The 20,157-nt window shown below is 37.3% G+C and overlaps 1 protein-coding gene across 1 annotated transcript; it reads right to left on the minus strand.

The window, feature by feature from the left end:
* Positions 1–18,940: 18,940 nt before the first annotated feature.
* Positions 18,941–19,873, minus strand: LOC110289006 (olfactory receptor 6C6-like). The gene has a single exon (XM_021155217.2). The coding sequence runs from the start codon at positions 19,871–19,873 to the stop codon at positions 18,941–18,943; it is 933 nt and encodes a 310-aa protein (XP_021010876.1).
* Positions 19,874–20,157: the final 284 nt, after the last annotated feature.

Below are 20,157 nucleotides of genomic sequence, written 5' to 3' on the forward strand. Positions count from 1 at the left end.
TTCCAGCCTCGCAAAAAATAATAATTGGTGGGTTCTTTTTGTAAAGACTTGAAAGTGGTATGAAGAATCCTGCAATGCAATGAAATTAAATGCAGAAGGTTTTGTTTCCTTCTAAGTTTCCACATTTACTCATTGGTCAGAACTTCAACTTTAATAGCACTTACATAAACCCATGTATCAGATACTCATTTCCAATTATTTTCAGAGTTTATTCTACTTGGAAAATGATTTACTATTTTCTGTGATGAATATTTTCATGTTTCTCATTTTCTACTCACAGTTTTTAAATTACAACTCCCACTACTACAGATTCCCAAGAAATATTGTAGGCTAAAACACAAAAATAAAACACAAATCCAACAAGGCAAAAAAAAAAAAAATCGAAACAAGAAATATCAAAACAAAACAAAACAAAATTGCAACAAGAAGCTATCAGAAAAGTCACAACGTTTGTTGTGTGTTGGCTACTACCCTTGGGCATGGGGACCGCCCTGGAGTGTGGTTGATATGTCAAGTAAGACTCCATTGTAGAAAACTGACTTTTCCCTTCACAGGTGAATATCAATTGCAAATAGCTTCTTGGTTAGGAATGGAACCCCATGTTCACTTCCTCTCCTCATCTCACCTGAACCAAAACAAGTATTGTTCTTGCTGCCACAGTCTCTTTGAGTTTGTGCTTCTGTCCTGCTGTGTCTAGAAGACACTGTTTCCTTGGAAACATCCATCTCCTTTGGCTCTTACAATCTTTCCACATCCTCTTCTGCATAGCTCTTTGAGCCTTGAGGGAAGGGGTCTGAATTGTTTTTGAAATAGTGTTTCACTATGTATCCCAGGCTGGTTAGGAAATCACTATGTGATCCAAAGTTGTTTTTTTTTTTTTTAATGACATAATATCTTTAATTCTAGGTAATTAGATTAATATAAGATTAATATTATTTTATCCCTTAGAAATAGACCAAATAAAAGTATCATAAAAAGTTAAAAGTCTAATTATAAAAGTATTTAAGAAGCAGAAAGTAGGAGAAATGTGTTACTTTTTGTAATTGAAGATCAGTATCAATCAGGACTTCTGAAGTCCACATGAATGTGATTTTAGATAAATTTCGCATGTATTGGATGTTCATTATCTCACATTTTAGTTCAGGAGCGAGTTAAAGATACCTGACATAGTCCAGGGTGATCTTAAACATACAGAAGTGCCTCTGCCTCCTGAGTGCTGGAATTGAAGGCATGAATTACCACATTCAGATTGATTTCATATTTTAAGGGGTTAAATCAATAAAATGAAATATGAAATAAATCATTAAAATGATAATTTGTTAGTGGTATTTTTTAATTTCAGAGTTCTTTGTCATCACTAAATAAACTGGTTCTGCAGGAAAACAGCCTTACAAGTCTTATATTAAAACTTGTTTGAATCAGCAAGTAAACATTTTACATTTAACTTAAAACATTTCTTCTTAATTATTTTCCATTTCAACTTTTGTAGCTTTCTTGGTGTAAGACATTGTTTACATTCAATATTACCTCCAATGTTAACAATTATATTTTCCAATTCTTAAATATAAAGCAATGTATACCCATAAAGTTTGAATAAAAGGCACTGAAAGTTACTATGTGTAAATCTTTTCTGATAAACAAGCATAGCCAGCTTTCAAATGCATAAGTGGAAAGCTTACCTGTGAGTTACATGAATGCTATCAGATTTCTCTAATGCTAGATTTAGTTGGTACAATCTATGTTTAAGACAGAACTGTTCTTAATACAACCTTTTTGTACGCGACATGAAAATACTAAAATTACTTACTCTCCTTGAGTTCCTGAGAGGTTTTGTTTGTAGATACATTATGGAATTTTTTTGTGTCTAAAAATGTAACCTGAAAATTTCTCCAGAATGGATGCTTTTTCCTAGCTCATAATTTTTGACCTGCTTAACTAGTTTCAATGGAGAACTTGTTCAAATTAAAATCTACTTCATTTTAAAATAATCACATTTTCCTGTCTTTGATCACAATGCATGTGACATTTTTAAATATATTGTTTTGTTTTCTCTACAAACTAAATAAATAGTGTCTTCCCCAAAAATAGTGAGTTCCTGTATTGTAACTGAAGAATTATAGTCAACTGCCTCATTCCATCTTCAATAAATACGATTTTGTCTCCATATCATTAGAGGTTGTCATGTTTAATAATGAATAATGATTTTACCAGACCTTGTATACAAGACCTTGGGGATTTTTGTGGAAAGAACACTAATTGACAATTTTCATCATTAACTCTAAAAGCAAAATAACAAAGTTAATAAAGAATACTAATCACTAAAGGAATTTTGTTATGCTGATGACACATGAAATCCAGGATCTATAGTAAAATTTCAATTTTCTTCAAAATAATTTAGATTTTCAAAACTTCTGAGTATGTATGGGCTCTCTAATTATTCAATTTAAAGTATCTGAAAAGGGAATAATTATTAAATCTGCATATGACAATACTGCCTTAACTTGACAAGAAATATGCAATTTGTGGAGTCTACCTTACTTTATTCTTTTAAGCTCCAAAAAATTAAGCACATTAATATCTATATAGTAATAACAGGGCTAGAAAACATAGCCTACATAAATTTTCAGTAACTTACAGAATGTGAATAAATAAATAAAATCTTTCAAAGAAACAATATGAAATTTTGTAGACATGTAATCTAAACTACAAGAAAGATTTACTCTGAAGTAATCTGTAAGAGCAAGTTTCAGAAATTAGAAAAACACAAATTTTTATTCTTTATTAATAAACTCATTAAAATGAGCTCAAATTGAGGAAGATTAAATTTGTTACATATGATGCTGGAAAGCTTTTCACATATATTGATCTCATCAACTGGTTGGGAAACATATAGCACAATAAGACATTTTCTTTCTGAGGATGATTTGAAATTTAGGGAATTTCTAAAATTTAATTTTACTTATCAAGAAATGAATATGCACTTTTAAGTGTAGCATATGCTTTATTTTGGGGCTTTAAAGTAGTGTAGACATATCAAAATAATTGAAAGAATTGATAAGATAACAAACCTATAATGACTGATATGGCATAAAATAATTTTTAGATAAATAAGAATGCCAAACTGATGAAATCATGTATGACATATTGTTTGTCCTTTTCTGTATGGAACTAAGGGAAGTTCAGATGTTCATATAATTTAGCTTGGTAGAAGATGAGAAAGTAGAACACAGAGCAGAAACAATGGTTAAACAGTATCTACAAAATACACAGCTTTTAGAATGAGTGAAGTCTAAATTGCTTGGTTTGTTGAGTGAAGACAGAAAGTACATGTGGTAAAATCCTTACGATTTAATAAAAATACAATGGGATGGGTTTTGGCTCATTAGCTGTTTTATGAAGGCCATTTTTTTGTTTTTCATTGAAAAATATTTATAACACATTTTAAAATTTTATTAAATTTTATAATGCAATATACTTTGATTGTATTTTCTCCTCCCGCAATATCTCTGAGAATCTCCTGGTCTCCAATTTTATGTTCTTTATTTCTCTCTTAAAAAAACGAAAAAAAAAAATCTAGAAGCACACACACACTTACAAAAATATTTAGTTTCTTTTGTTTTGTCCAAGTACTCCTGTGCATGGGGTTTGTCTATAGGTATAGTTAATATACCCCATGAGACTCCATTGCAGAAAACTAATTTTTCATTAACAAGTGAATATAAACTGCAGATAAATGACTAAACCCAAGCCTACTTACCCCACTTACTGCTAGGACCCCATCTGTCTTGAGCCTGTGGATGTGCCAGCTGTTGTCTCAGTCCTGATGTGTCTGGAAGACACTGTTTCCTTGGAGTCACCCATTACCTCTGACTTTTACAATCTTTCCATCTTATCTTTCTCATAGATCCTTGAGTCTTGAGGGGAAGGCATAGATATAGACATTCAACTTTTTCAATTAGTTAAAAAGTATTAGATTTCATTATAGCATTTCAAAGTCAGTTTCTTTTTAATGCATTTTATTAATTATTTGAATTTTACACATAATTATAATGCATTTTGGTTGTATTCATTCCCACTCCTCTGTTTAACTCTTCCCATACCCATCACCCTAACATTCTTTGTGTCTCTTTTTAAAAAATAATCCAAGGACTCCAATTTTTGATGCCCATATATTCATGAGTGTGGGGGCTATCCACTGAAGTATGGTCAACCTACTAAGGACTACCTCTTAAAAGAAAACTGCTTGTCCTTCTGTTATAAGTTATCAGCTGTCAATAGCTCCTCAACTAAAGGCAGAGGGTTCTTAGACCTTCTCCCTGTAAGCTGTTAGGTTGGTTCTCTTGAGTTTGTGCAGGTCTTGTGCAAACAGCAATACCTTCTGTGTGTTCATGGATGCCACAGTCCTACCATGTCTAAAATATATAATTTTGCTTTGGTCCATCCTGACCTCTGACTCTTACAATTTTTCTGCCCCTTCTTCTGTGATGGGCTTTGGGTGGAAGTGGCAGCAGGGAAGGGATAGTTATATAAATGTCCTATTTGTGGTGAGCAATCCTCTAAAATTTATTTGCTGAGCTTTGCTTAGATTTGAGTTTCTGCATTAACACATCCATTAAAGAAGGAAACTTCTCTGATGAGAGTAGACTTATACAGGAAAGTTTTATACTATGTACTGTGGGCCTGAGTACCAGAGGCTTTCCACAGAGATCTCTGGTCAGGCCTAGTGGGAGGGTTCTGGAGAGTGTGGGCAGGGAGGGGAAGTTGCTTCTGCTGCTTCTGCTGCTGCAGTTGGTGCCACCTCTGTCTCTGCTGTTCCTTCCAGGTAACTCTGAACTGCTCTGCACAGAGCTGGGTCTGGCTGGGCTGATGAGAGGCTGACTAGCCAGTGATGAGTGCAGCAGAGCCTCAGGCAGGAGAACAGATCCCTTCCCAAGTGTTACAGCTCTTAGGACAAAAGGCTCAGATGACAGAGTAGTTCTCACACACCTTTTATTTCCTAGATAGGATTTATATACAGTTTTGGGGGTGATTCAGGGTTTGACAGTAGGTACTTCTCATTGTCTTGGCCTGAGAGTTTGGGGAAACTTTATTTGCATGTGGGAGGGCTTGGTGCAACAATTATGTGATTGATACCCATACCTCTCTGCAGGAGGGCTGTGGGAGGCTGTAGCTACATGACAGGAGCCAGGTGACCAGGAGGCATGGCTGAACTCCTTCTGTGTCATGCAGATGGAAATCTTGGTCCACTTGGAATCGGGGGTTCCAGACCTTTTCTCAATAGGGGAGCAGGCTTTCTGTTCAGAGCCCACCACTCCACAATGTACATTTAGCAAGATAATGGTATTAAGATCACTCCTGGGACCTTTCTCTTCTACCTATTTTTCTGTTGCTTGATGAAATATCATAACCAAAACCAACTTCAGGAAAACAGGGTTTATTTTAGCTCATGATTCCAGAGGTGATGTGGGGCAAGTGGAACCGAGACACCAGACAGAAAACCTGTTAAGGACAAGCAGATTAAGTAAACCTGGCAATTCTCATAATTGAGAATGGTAGACATTTGAATCTCCTCCTGTCCAGGTTCCTGTCCTGGAGCACATGACCACAACACCCCACTGAGTGGGCCATGACAGCTGGTTCCATAGCATAGAAACCCAGAATTCTCTGCTAATGAGGTATCTAGATGGGCCCCAAAGGTTTATCCTATAAATGTCCCTTCCTGGATATCCCCTCCCTCAAAGCACTTTAATCTCTGATCAACCCTGAGTAAACCATATGCATCCTTTTCTGCCATGAATAAACAGGACAAGCAAAGACTGTCTTGGGGAAAGCCTTAGCTGTATAGAGCTGCTCCTTAGCCTCCCACAGAAGGCCTCTCTGCACTCCTTGCACTTTCCTGATGTAAGTCAGATTCCTCTTGTCCTTGTCTCTTCTCAGGCCTGAGCCCCCATTCCCCCCTTTTCAATTCTTCAAGGTTCCCAGTAGTGTCTGGATGTCTTTGAGTTTGAATTACAGAACCTTCAAACCTCTCATCTCAGGATTGATTCTTCTTGTTGATTTGTCAACATCACTAATACATAGTCTACTGATTCCTGGATATTTTCTCACCCTATTAGGCTGATTTTCTGCAGATCAATGAAGATGTACTTTCATGTTCTAATACTTGATGATTTTAGAAGTCCTAATAATGATTCTATAGAATTCTTATATTTATATAAATAATTTTGAGCCTTCTATAGTATGAAAGATGTGATTAGAGTTCTATTAACTTTCACGTGTTATAGGCTAATGACATTAGAATAAGAAAACAGGTGTGGAACAAATTCACAATCAGGGACAACATTCCTTCTAGATTAGCTGTGAGACTACTGTCTGGTAACTAAAGGCCATAAATGGACAATTTATTATAGGTGAAAGGACAGAAAATAACTTGTTTATCTATACAAAATTTCAAACTAGTGATATACAAAGCAGATGATTGGCCTTTTGACAAAACTGTGCTATCTTGTAACACAAAAATTATTGCTTTGAACTTGTAATGAACTTGTGTTAATAAAAGATAGATAATGAATGATTTTTAAAAATATGTATGTATGTATGTATGTATGTATGTATGTATGTATGTATGTATTTTATACTCCAGATTTTATTTTCCTTCTGGTCCACCCTTCTACTTTTCCAAATCCCATACCTCCTTCCCACCTCCAAGACGATGTCCCCACCCTCACTTGACCAGACCTCTAAATTCCCTGGGTACTCCAGTCTCTTGAGGGTTAGGTGCATCTTCTCTGATTGAACCCAGACCTGGCAGTCCTCTATTGTATATATTTTGGGGACTTCATATCAGCTGGTGTATGCTGCCTGGTTGGTGGTCCAGTGTCTGAGAGATCTAGGAGTCCAGGTTAATTGAGACTACTAGTCCTCTTACAGGTTTGCCCTCCTCTTCAGCTTCCTCCAGCCTTTCTCTAATTCAACCACAAGGGTCAGCAGCTTCTGTACATTGATTGGGTACAACTATCTTCATCTGAGTCTTTCAGCTGCTTGTTGGGTCTTTCAGAGGGCAGTCATGATAGGTCCCTTTTTGTGAGCACTCCATATACTCAGTAATAGTGTCAGGCCTTGGGACCTCTCATTGAGCTGGATCCCACATTGGACCTGTCACTGGACCTTCTTTTCCTCAGGCTTCTCTTCATTTCCATCCCTGCAGTTCTTTCAGACAGGAATAATTATGGGTCAGAGTTTTAACTGTGGGATGGCAACCCAATCCCTTACTGATGCCCTGTCTTTCTGTTGGAGGTGAGCTCTACAAGTACCCTCTTCCCCCTGTAGGACATTTCATCTCAGGTTCCTCCCTTTGAATCTGGAGACTCTCTCACCTCCCAGGTCTCTGGTGCTTTCTGGAAAGTGTCCCCAACTTCCTACCTCCCAAAGTTGCCTGTTTCCATTCTTTCTGCTGGCCCTTAGGTCAACAAAATTCTTTCAAACAAAATCCAAGAACACATCAAAAACATCTTTCACCACCATCAAGTAGGCTTCATCCCAGAGATGCAAGATTGGTTCAGGTACAAAAATCCATTAACATAATCCACTATATAAATAAACTCAAATCTGTAGATCATCTCCTCAGATACAGAAAAAGCATTTGACAAAATACAACACCCCTGCATGTTAAAGTATTAGAGGTATGAGGAATTCAAGGCCCATACATAAACATAATAAAAGCAATTTACTGCAAACCAAAAGCCAATATCAAATTAAATGGAGACATACTTGAAGCAATCCCATGAAAAGGGGGACAAAACAAGGATGGCCACTCTCCCCATATCTATTCAATATAGTACTTGAAGTGCTAGATAGAACAATAAGACAACAAAAAGAGATCAAGGGGATACAAATTGGCAAAGAAGAAATAAAGGTATCACTATTTGAGGATGATAGGATAGTATACATAAGCGACCCGAAAAGTTCTACCAGAGAGCTTCTCCAGCTGATAAACAACTTTAGCAAAGTGGCTGGAAATAAATTAACTCAAATCAGTAGCCTTCCTTTATACAAAAGATAAACAGACTGAGAAAGAAATTAGGGAAACAACACCCTTCACAATAGTCACAAATAAAATAAAATACATTGGTGTGACTCTAACTAAGGAAGGGAAAGATCTGTATGACAATAACTGCAAGTATCTCAAGAAAGAAATTGAAGAACATCTAAGAAAATAGAGAGATCCCCGATGCTCATGGATTGGCAGGATTAATATAGTAAAAATGGCCAACTTGCCAAAAGCAATCTAGAGATTCAATGCAATCCCCATCAAAATCCCAATGCAATTCTTCAAAAACATAGAAAAAGCAATACTCAAATTCATCTGGAAAGACCAAAAGACCAGAATAGTGAAAACAACCCTTAACAATAAGGGAACTGCTGGGGGAATCGCCATCCCTGACATCAAGCTCTACTACAGAGCAATAATGATAAAAACCGTATGGTATTGATATGGAGACAGACAGGTTGATCAGTGGAATAGAATTGAAGATCCAGAAATAAAACCACACACTTATGTACACTTGAACTTTAACAAGAAGCCAAAAATACAGAATGGACAAAAGAAAGCATCTTCAATAAATGGTGGTGATCTAACTAGCTGTCTATATGTAGAAAAATGAAAATAGACCCATATTTGTCACCTTTCACAAAACTCAAGTCCAAGTGGATCAAGGACCTCAACATAAAACCAGATATACTGAATATAATAGAAGAGAAATTGGGAAAGAGCCTTGAACTCATTGGCACAGGGGGAAATTTCCTAAACAGAATTCCAATGGCTCATGCTCTAAGATCAAGAGTTGTTATGATTTCAACTCACACCAGTCAGAATGGCTAAGATCAAAAACTCAGGTAATAGCAGATGCCGGGGAAGATGTGGAGAAAGAGGAACACTTCTTCATTGCTGGTTGGATTGCATGCTGGTACAATCACTCTGGAAATCAGTTTGGCTGCTCCTCAGAAAATTGGACATAGTATTACTTGAGAACCCAGCAATATTACCCCTGGGCATATATTCAGAAGATGCTCCAACATGTAATAAGGACACATGCTCCACTATGTTCATAGCAGCCTTATTTATAATATCCAGAAGCTGGAAAGAACCCAGATGTCCCTCAACAGAGGAATAGATACAGAAAATATGGTACATTTACACAATGGAGTACAACTCAGCAATTAAAAACAATGAATTCATGAAATTCTTAGATAAATGGATGGATCTGGAGGATATCATTCTGAGTGAGGTAACCCAATCACAAAAGAACACACATGATATGCACTCACTGATAAGTGGATATTAGCCCAGAAACTTAGAATACCCAAGATACAATTCACAGATCACATGGAGATCAAGAAGAAGGAAGACCAAAGTGTGGATACTTCGATCCTTCTTAGAAGGGGAAACAGAGCCGGGTGTGGTGGCACACGCCTTTAATCCCAGCACTCCGGAGGCAGAGGCAGGCAGATTTCTAAGTTCAAGGCCAGCCTGGTCTACAAAGTGAGTTCCAGGACAGCCAGGGCTATACAGATAAACCCTGTCTCAAAAACCAAAAGAAAAGAAGAAAAGAAAAGAAAAAAGAAAAGAAAAGAAAAAAGAAAAGAAAAGAAAAGAAAAGAAAAGAAAAGAAAAGAAAAGAAAAGAAAAGAAAAGAAAAGAAAAGAAAAGAAAAGAAGGGGGAACAAAATACCAATTGAAGGAAGATATAGAAACAAACTATGGAGCAGAGACTGAAGGAAAGGCAATCCAGACACTGTCCCACCTAGGTATATGCCCATCCCATATAGTCACCAAACCCAGACACTATTGTGGAAGCCAATAAGTGCTTGCTGACAGGAGTATGATATAGCTGACTCCTGAGAAGCTCTGCCAGAGCCTGACAAATACAGAGGTGGATGCTCTCAGACAACTATTGGACTGAGAACAGGGTCACCAATGGAAGAGCTAGATAAAGAACCCAAGTTGCTGAATGGGTTTTCAGTCCCATAGAGGGAACAATAATATGAACCAACCAGTATTCCCAGAGCTCCCAGGGACCAAACCACTAACCAAAGAGTACACATGGAGTGACCCATGGCTCCAGCAGTATTTGTAGCAGAGGATGGCCTTGTTGGTCATCAGTGGGAGGAGATGCCCTTGATGCTCTGAAGGCTCAATGCCCTAGTGTAGAGGAATGCCAGGACTGGGAAGCCAGAGTGGGTGTGTTGGTGATCAGGGGAAGTGGAGAGTGGATAGGGGATTTTCAGTGGGGAAACCAGGAAAGGGGGTAACATTTGAAATGTGAATAAAGACCTCATGAAACTAGAAAGTTTCTGTAAGGCAAAGGACATAGTCCATAAGGAAAATCAACAACTTACAAATTGGGAAAAAAATCTTCACCATCCCCACATTGGATAGGGCTAACTCTAAAATATACAAAGAAATCGGGAAGCTAACTACCAAGAAATCAAACAGCACAATCAAAAAATGGGGTTTAGAACTAAACAGAGAATTCACAACAGAGGAATCCCCAAGGGCTGAGAAATACTCAAGAAATATTCAGTCCTTAGTGATCAAGAAAATTCAAATTAAAACGACCCTGAGATTCCACCTTATACCAAGCAGAATGGCTAAGATCAAAACCTCAGGTGACAATACATGTTGGGGAGCATGTAGAGAAAGAAAAACACTCCTCAATTGCTGGTGGGATTTCAAACTGGTACAACCACTATGGAAATCAATCTGGAGGTTTCTCAAAAAATTGGAAATAGATCTACCTGAAGACACAGCTATACCACTCTTGGGAATATAGCCAAAAGATGCCCCACCATGTAATAGGTACACATATTCCACTATGTTCATAGCAGCCTTGTTTGTGATAGCCAGAAGCTGGAAAAAACATTAGCCAGAAGCTGGAAAAACCCAGATGTCCCAGGACAGAATAATGGATATAGAAAATGTGGTTCATTCAAGTCTCCGAAGAAAGAAATTAAAGAAGATCTCAGAAGATGGAACCATCTCCCATGCTCATGGATTGGCAATCTACAAATTCAATGCATTCCCCATTAAAATTCCAACTCAATTCTTCACAGAGTTAGAAAGGGCAATTTGCAAATTCATCTGGAATAACAAAAAACCTAGAATAGCAAAAACTATTCTCAATGATAAAAGAATCTCTGGTGGAATCACCATGCCTGACTTCAAGACATATTACAGAGCAATTGTGATAGAAACTGCATGATACTGGTACAGCAACACACAGGTAGATCAATGGAATAGAATTGAAGACCCAGAAATGAACCCACATGCCTATGGTCACTTGATCTTTGACAAAGGAGCTAAAACCATCTGCTACGTTCTCTGGTCGAGTCAATTGGACAACCCGAGAGGCTTAAAAGTCACTCATGAGGCAAAAGAGTTTCAAGGAAGCTCTCCTCCTGGAGTCTAGCGTTCCCTACTCATACAGTAATTTTTCACTCCCGCGTTTCATTTCCACGTTAGTCTAGTATATGGATCCACGTGCCCTCCTTCAATATTTTCCTATCATAAGTGCCTTTTAAGATTGAATTCTGACATAGCTAAAGCCATCCGCCAGTGTTCCAACAGTCCTAGTTCGTCCTTAGCAAGACCTTGGGCTCGGAATTCAGTACTGCCCCTGGTATTACACTATCTCTTTGAGTAAAAGTTAGGTCACTGCCCTTCACAGGAATCTACCATCACCTAGGAAGAAAGAAGTTTCTGACCATAGGGGAAACCAGAATAGATGCTTAGAATTATAGCTGAGTTACACCTATTTACAGGAATTTACTATGGTTTAGGAAGCAGATCAGGCTGTGGTTTTAGAGTATTGCATTATTCATGAGAAGGTTAGCTAGAACAGAACTCCCTAGTTAGAACCATGACTTGGGTGTGAAAGCCCTTGCCCTAGGAGTGAAAAGTTCTCACACCTGGCTTCTAAGACTATAGCTGACCTTAGATAGGGCTGAGACTTTGTCTCAGTTATTTTATTGCCCAGTTCCTGCCAGTCTTTGCCTTTTCATTCCTCTGTTCTGTGTAAGAATCATTAAGCATCCGGTTACCTCATTTGTACCTTGCAGCTATGTTGCCCAACTTCTTTATTGTCTTCTGTATAAAAAGTCTGATGCTCGAGTTGTAAAATTACATTCAGATTCTACACACAACCTCTCCTGTGTGCATCGGTCTGTCATTCATCCACGCTTTGCCCACCCACGTCGAGAGACCCCGTTCCATGCAGACACAGGGACCTAGAGGGTCTGCGGCAACCATCCAGTGGAAAAAAAAAACAGCATTTTTAACAAATAGTGCTGGCACAACTGGCAGTTATCATGTAGAAGAATTCGAATTGATCCATTCTTATCTCCTTGTACAAAGCTCAAGTCTAAGTGGATCAAGGAACTCCACATAAAACCAGAGACACTGAAAGTTATAGAGGAGAAAATATTCCTAAACAAAACACCAATGGCTTGTGCTGTAAGATTGAGAATCGACAACTGAGACCTCATAAAACTGCAAAGTTTCTGTAAGGCAAAAGACACTGTCAATAAGACAAAAAGGCCACCACAAGATTGGGGAAGGATCTTTACCAATCCTAAATCAGATAGGGGAGTAATATCCAATATATATCAAGAAGCTGGACTCCAGAAATTCAAATAACACCATTAAAAATGGGGTACAGAGCTAAACAAAGAATTCTCAACTGAGGAATACTGAATAGCTGAGAAGCACCTGAAAAAATGTTCAACATCCTTAATCATCAGGGAAATGCAAATCAAAACAACCTTGAGATTCCACCTGACACCAGTCAGAATTACCAAGATCAAAAATTCAGGTGACAGCAGATGCTGTCGAGGATGTGGAGAAAGAGGAACACTCCTCCATTGTTAGTGGGATTGTAAGCTGGCACGCCCACTCTGGAAATCAGTCTGGTGGTTCCTCAGAAAATTGGACATAGTATTACTGGAAGATCCAGCAATACTTCTCCTGGACCTATACCTAGAAGATGTTCCGATTTGTAATAAGGATACCTGTTCCACTATGAGCAGCCTTATTTATAATATCCAGAAGCTGGAAAGAACCCAGATGTTCCTCAACAGAGGAATGCATGCAGAAAATATGGTACAGTTACACAATGGAGTACTACTCAGCTATTAAAAACAATGAATTTATGAAATTCTTAGGCAAATGGATGATCTGGAGGACATCATCCTGAGTGATGTAACCCAATCACAAAAGAACACACATGATATGCACTCACTGATAAGTAGATATTAGCCCAGAAGCTTAGAATATCAGAGATACAATTTGCAAAACACATGAAACTCAAGAAGGAAGATCAGTGTGTGGATACATCACTCTTTCTTAGAAGGGGGAACAAAATACCCATGAAAGGAGTTGCAGAGACAAAGTTCGGAGCTGAGACAGAAGGAAGGACCATCCAGCGACTGCCCCACCTGGGGATCCAACCCATATACCACCACCAAACCCGGACACTATTACATATGCCAGAAATATTTTGTTACCAGAATCCTGATATAGCTCACTCTGTGAGGCTTTGATAGTGCCTGGCAAATACAGAAGTGAATGCTCACAGCAATCTATTGGATGGATCCCAGGGTCCCCTGTGAAGGAGCTAAAGAAAGTACCCAAGGAGCTAAAGGGGTCTGCAACCTTATAGGAGGAACTTCAATATGAACTAACCAGTACCCCCCGCCCCCAGAGCTGTGTCTCTAGTTGCATATGTAGCAGAGGATGGCCTAGTTGGCCATCAATGGGAGGAGAGGCCCTTGGTCTTGCCAAGATCATATGCCCAGTACAGGGAAATTTCAGGGCTAGGTAGCGGGAGTGGGTGGGTTGGGGAACAGGGAGGGAGGAATGTATAGGGTGCTTTGGGGATAGCATTTGAAATGTAAATGAAGAAAATATGTAATAAAAATTTTAAATATGGTTCATTTACACAATGGAATACTACTCAGCTATTAAGAATGAGGACAACTTGAGTTTTGCAGGCAAATGGATGGAACTGGAAAAGATCATCCTGAGTGAGGTACTCCGATCCAAAAGGAAGTGCATACTATGTACTCACTAATAAGTGGTTATTACCCTCCCACATTCAAACAAAGTACAAAATACCCAAGATATAGTCCACAGAACTCAAAAAGGTCAACAAGCTGAAGGGCCCAAGTGAGGACTCCTCAGTCCCACTTGGGATAAAGAAGAAAGCAATCAAAAGTGAGTAAGGGGGGAGGGACCTTGAAGGGAAAATGGATAGGCGGGAGGAAGAGGGGAACCAGATCTCTTATTGTGTAAAGGAAAATGAATGTTTAGTTAGGTACTAGTCCTAATGGAAACACATGTAAACATTTCTGCTTTAACACTTTATTCAATATGGATTTGAATTAGTGTCTTAAACTTGCTTTGAACATTAGGAATGTAAGGATCCTTAGAAAACCATATGATCTATGCTCCTGAGAAAGTAGAATAACTAAGAATGACAAGAAGAATGAAGCTTTTTTACTAATAGAGAGATGTGACTTTCCTTACTTTCAACAATAAAAAGGTAGAAGCTTTTTTTCCCCCTGTCCAATAAAGGTTGGAGCCTCTTTTTCATCCAGAATGAGTTAGTTTTCTCTGCATTGGCACTTGATCATTGGAAATTGATCATGGGAGGTTTTGCTCCATCCACATGTATGTATGCATGCATATGTAAGTATAGGTGTGTATATGTAAGCATACATGAACATTTGAGGAAATTGTGAATATGTATGTATGTATGTATGTATGTATGTGTGTGTGTGTGTCTATGTATGTATGTGTCTGTGTATGTATGTATATGTGTATATAAAATGAATAGAGCCTCTCTTCTTTTTCATTCAGAGAGAATGTAATTTTTAGGTGAGAATAACTTTCTTTTCTTGGCACACAAGGAGGTAACTAACTCCCAGCCTCTCCCAAGATCAGCTAAGGGCTCCCAAGTAAGAGATTATAGAGCCCAAATAAGCTAATTACTATACCAATTTCTTTATTAACTCCACACTGCTAAACAGCCGGTGTTAAATATCAGAAGCCAGTGGTTTCTGGCCTTAGAATAGCAAAATGTTATAGACAGAATTGCCAAAGATAAATAAACTTTGGCCTCTCTAATGACTTCATACCTCATCACTGTCTTCCTCAAATAACTGGTGCTAGGCAGGCTCCCAAGAGTAATCAATTTTGGCAAAGTTCTATGAGCTGCTGAGAACATAGTATATTCTTTTGTATTGAAGTGAAATGTTCTACAAATATCAATTAGGTCCATATGATTTGTGATGTGACTTAGCTCCAGCGTTTTTCTACTTAGTTTTTCTCTAGTTGAGCTATCTAATGGATGGTGAGAACAGAGTATTTAACTCACCCACTATCTCTGTGTGAGCGTCATATGTGTTTGTTTGTTTTTTTTTTTTCTTTTAGTGTTTTAAGAACTTGGGTGACCTTGTGTTTGAAGCATAAATGTTTAGAATTGCCATATCATCTTAGTGGAATTTTTATGAAAATGTAGTGTCCTTCCTTATCTCTTCTTATTAGTTTTGGTCTAAATTCTCTTTTGTAATATAGCAAAACCACTACACTGGTTTGCTTGTTTCTTCTCCCCACCCTTTTACTCTGAGTAATGCCTATGTTTGAAGTTCAGGCATGTTTCTTGGAAGAAGAAAAAGGATGGATCTTGGTTTTGATGGCATCCTGTTAGTTTGTGTCTTTTTATTGAGTAATTGAGAACATTGATGTTGATAAATATCATTGATCTATGTCTGTTGATTCCTTTTATTTTGATATGGTGTCAGTTTTTATCCTCTTTTGATTTATTGGTCTGAGATTTTTTTATCCCTTTGTTAAAGGCGTCTTGATAACCTTTCCAGGCTGAAGATTTTTTTCTAGTGCTGCCTGTAGAGATGGATTTATAGAAATATACTGCTTAAGTTTCATTTTATTGTGCAATATGTGCTTTATCCATCTACTGTGATTGAAGGTTTTGCTGGGATATTGGTCTGGGCTGGCTGCATCTGGGATATCTTAGATTTTGTAGCATATTTGTCCAGGCCCTTTTGACTTTTAGAGTCTCCCTTCAGAAGTCAAGTTTATTCTTATAGATATGCTTTTGGCTTTTACCTTTAACTTTTTAATATTTTTCCTTTGTTATATGCATTTAGTATTTTGATTATTATGTGTGGAGTGGTTCTTCTTTTCTGGTCCAGTCAATTTGGTGTTTTGTATGCCTCTTGTACCTTGATAAGCACCTTCTATTTTAGGTTAGGCTAAATTTCTTCCATGCTGCTACTGAATGTATTTTCTGTGAAATTGACCGTTTTTTGTTTTGTTTTGTTTTGTTTTTGTTTTTGTTTTTGTTTTTTTCTCACTTCTCTATACTTACTATTTGTAGACTTGGTGTTTTCACAGTGTCCCAGATTTTGGGGGTGTTTTGTGTTTTATCTTTTGTTTGTTTGTTTTTTATTTTAACATTTTCTTTGATTGAGTTATCTATCCATCTTTCTATTTTCTCTGAGATTTTCTCTTCCATTTCTGAACTCTGTTAGTGAGACTTATCTCTGAACCTTTTATTTGACTTCCTAAAACTTTCATTTATAGTTTTAACTCAGTTTGGGTTTCCATTAGTGATTCTGTTTCTATTTTCATGTCTTTAACTGTTTTCCTAATTTCTTGTACTGTTTGTTTTTATTTTCATAGACTTTACTGAGAGATTTATTTACTTATTTTTATTGTCTTTAAGGAACTTGAGTATATTCCTAATAGCTATTTTGAAATTCATGTCTTTATTACAGGTAAATTGCATTTCTCAGGAACTACTACAGTAGATTTGTTGGGTTCTTTTGGATAAATACTGTCTTGGGTATTAATGATTGCATTTTTGTACTGGTATAGGATTCGGGTTTGTAATGTTTGGGTTTCTAGGTGCTGACACCTGTACTTGTCTGTTGTATGGGTGTTTCATGCTTTGGTTGACATTTTTCCTCTGTGTCTTAGGAGAATGTGGTGGCTATGAATTGCTTGATAGAGAATTGTTCTGGGACGTTAATTTGTGTGGCAATGAGGAGCTACTAGGATTCTAAGCATTGAGTGCTGACAAGAAGGAATAAGGATGGGCTAGAAGTGAGGTGGGGATGAGATGGTCCACAGGAAGGAGGAATTCTAGGTCTACAAGGAGGTTTGTAGAAGTCACCAGGGAGTGGTACTAGAGAAGAAGAACAAGTCCTGCAAGTGGTCTGCTATAGACCTGGGGATAAGATTAGAGAATTTACAATAGAGGACAGAAAGGAGAATAAAGATCATTTTCCTGTTCCATAGGGCATTTAGGATTTCTAAATATGTTTTGGGAAATGCTCAAACCACAATCTTTAAGTCTAATTTCTAAGACAGTCTACTGGCAATTTTCAGAGGTCCCCTCTACTCTGCTTCAAAAGGGATTGACTCTAAGAACCTGTTGTAAGCAATGTAAACAAAGTGAGCCCTAATTATCAGCTGATGTCCTAAAAGGAGTGTCAAAATGTGGAATATGCCCTATTTGAAGTTTTCAACCTTATTCACCAGAGAAAATGTAATAAGCTTCTTTGCCTTGAGAATGGAATCTCCAATATTTAATGGAACTTTTTAAAATTAGAAGTTGCTTCCTAATAAGTAGGTGTTCATTTTTCTCTATAATGGCAAAAAGAAAGACAGAAGCTTTTGTGAACTGAAGTTTGTTCTCACGCATTGAGAATTATTCATTTTTGTTGGTTGAGTGTTCAGGAAATGAATTTTGCAAACTCTTGAGATAGAAGGAAATTGGATATGAGAAAAAGCATAATGGCCACGAAGATCAGAACATATGCATGGAGAATCAACGGGGAACTGAAACACATTCAGCTACAGACACCAAAGACTAGATATACACTGTTTCTGTTCTGTTTCTTTCTTATGAAAGTTTAGAAAGGTGAGATGAATTTATAGTTACCACAAACTGCCAATTGGAAAGAGGTCATGTCACAAAGTGACAAAGGGAATAATTTACTGTAGTGACCTCGTCTTACACATGGATGTGTGCATATTTCCAATGTATTGGTTTAAAATAATTTTACATTATTGTTGTAAAATGAATAATTAATTTATGAACATTGACATAATATAAATTAATTAAGAGATTTGAATTTACAAATTTTATTTGATAGTTAGAAATTTCTCCATATCAGCATATTCATGAATAATAAATAAAATTGTATTGGTTGACTACCATCTTCAACATTTAAAATTATAAACCAATATAATTATTAGCATAGAACTCATACTTTGTTTTCAGCAAATATCATTTAACTTATCTAACAAAAGACCATATTCTCAATTGAGTGTTTTACAGCAGAATCCCAATTATTTGGCATCTTTTATGTAACTCACCACAGCACTCTTAAATATTTCCTTTATTCAGTTTCCAGGCTTCATCATGAGTAAAGTTTCTATCCTGGTATGTTACATTCATCATTCAAATTACCCAAGTCTCACCATGCTCTGACAATTTCAATTACTTGACATTATATTATTTTCAATCAGCGTCTCTTACAATGTCAATAAGTAAAATAGGTTAATTAACTTGTTAAATATAGCAAGTTTCTGTTGAATAAATATTCAAAACAAAAATATGAGAAGATAATATATCTGTATGTATAAAATTTAGGATTTTGATTGAAGAAGACTTTCTCATTCCTCACATAGGAAGATGTGCTGGAATAAAAGACAATATGAGTATCTACAGAGGACATTGTTAACATGACTTAAGCACTCAGTGAAATGGCTCAGATCACAACCAATGCAACTGAGAAAAGCTGTCATTTAATCATTGATGTTTTAACAGCATGTTGTTTATGTCTAAGCCTTGTCTCACTGCTTTGTACAAAATCTATGAAGCATATGTTTGAAAGCATCCTTCACCTGCTGGTTCCTTAGGGTGTAAATGAAAGGGTTTAGCAAGGGAGCCACAGAGGTGTTGAGCACAGCTACACCTTTATTTAAAGTCACTCTCTCTTTCGCTGATGTTTTAACATACATGAAGATACAACTTCCATAAGTAATGGAGACAACAACCATGTGTGAGGAGCAGGTGGAAAAGGCCTTTCTCCGTTGCTGAGCTGAAGGGAACTTTAGGATGGTTTTGATGATGAGTGTGTAGGAAAGGATAACTAAGATCAAAGTGATGATAAGTGTCATAATAGCTAAGACAAAAGTCATCAATTCTATTAACTCTGTGTCTGTACAAGACAGCTGCAGGACAGGAGAAGGGTCACAAAGAAAATGGTCCATTGCTCCAGAAGTACAGAAATCCAGTTTGAGCCCCAAGAGCAAAGGAGGGAAGATGACTAAGAACCCAGTTACCCAGGAGCTGAGGACCAGTAGATGGCACACTTTGCTATTCATGATGATGGGGTAGTGCAGTGGTCTGCAGATGGCTACATAGCGATCATAGGACATGGCAGCCAGGAGGTAGAATTCTGTGGACCCTAGTAGGAATACAAAAAATAATTGAGCTGCACAAGCATTGTAGGAAATTGTTCTGTCTCCTGAGAGAATGCTTATCAGGAACCTGGGAATGCACACTGTGGTGAATGCAATTTCTATGAAGGAGAAATTCCTGAGGAAGAAATACATAGGAGTCTTGAGGTGGGGATCCAACAGGGTGAGGAGGATGATCATTAAGTTCCCCATCATGCTCAAAATGTAATTGAAAAACAGAAACAGGAAAATCAGAATTTGTAGCTGAGGGTCATCTGTCAGTCCAAGTAAAATGAACTCTAACTCTCCTGACTGGTTCTTCATTTCTTGTTTGTTCCTGCAAACCTATAGAAAATATAAAAATTATATCACATCTAGGAAAAATTATTTTTCCTTTTCTGCCATAAAATAGCAATGTTCAATTATTTTAGACATCAGTATACATGTCCTTCTATGAACATGTCCTGTAACACAATTGTATTCAAGAACTCAGATTCAATTAATATACAGAACTGAGCCAACCCTACTGTTCTGTTAATAGAAGTATATTTTTCATTTGAAATATAGTTTCAGTTTCATGAATTTTCATCTGTGGTTATCTTTCAAAT

Source organism: Mus caroli, unplaced genomic scaffold, assembly GCF_978045245.1.
Source record: "Mus caroli unplaced genomic scaffold, Mus_caroli_1 scaffold_9, whole genome shotgun sequence".
Lineage (NCBI taxonomy): Eukaryota > Metazoa > Chordata > Mammalia > Rodentia > Muridae > Mus > Mus caroli.

Bases quoted from the DNA above. Each gene is read 5' to 3' on its own strand.
- LOC110289006 (XM_021155217.2), bottom strand. From the start codon at position 19,873: ATGAAGAACCAGTCAGGAGAGTTAGAGTTCATTTTACTTGGACTGACA.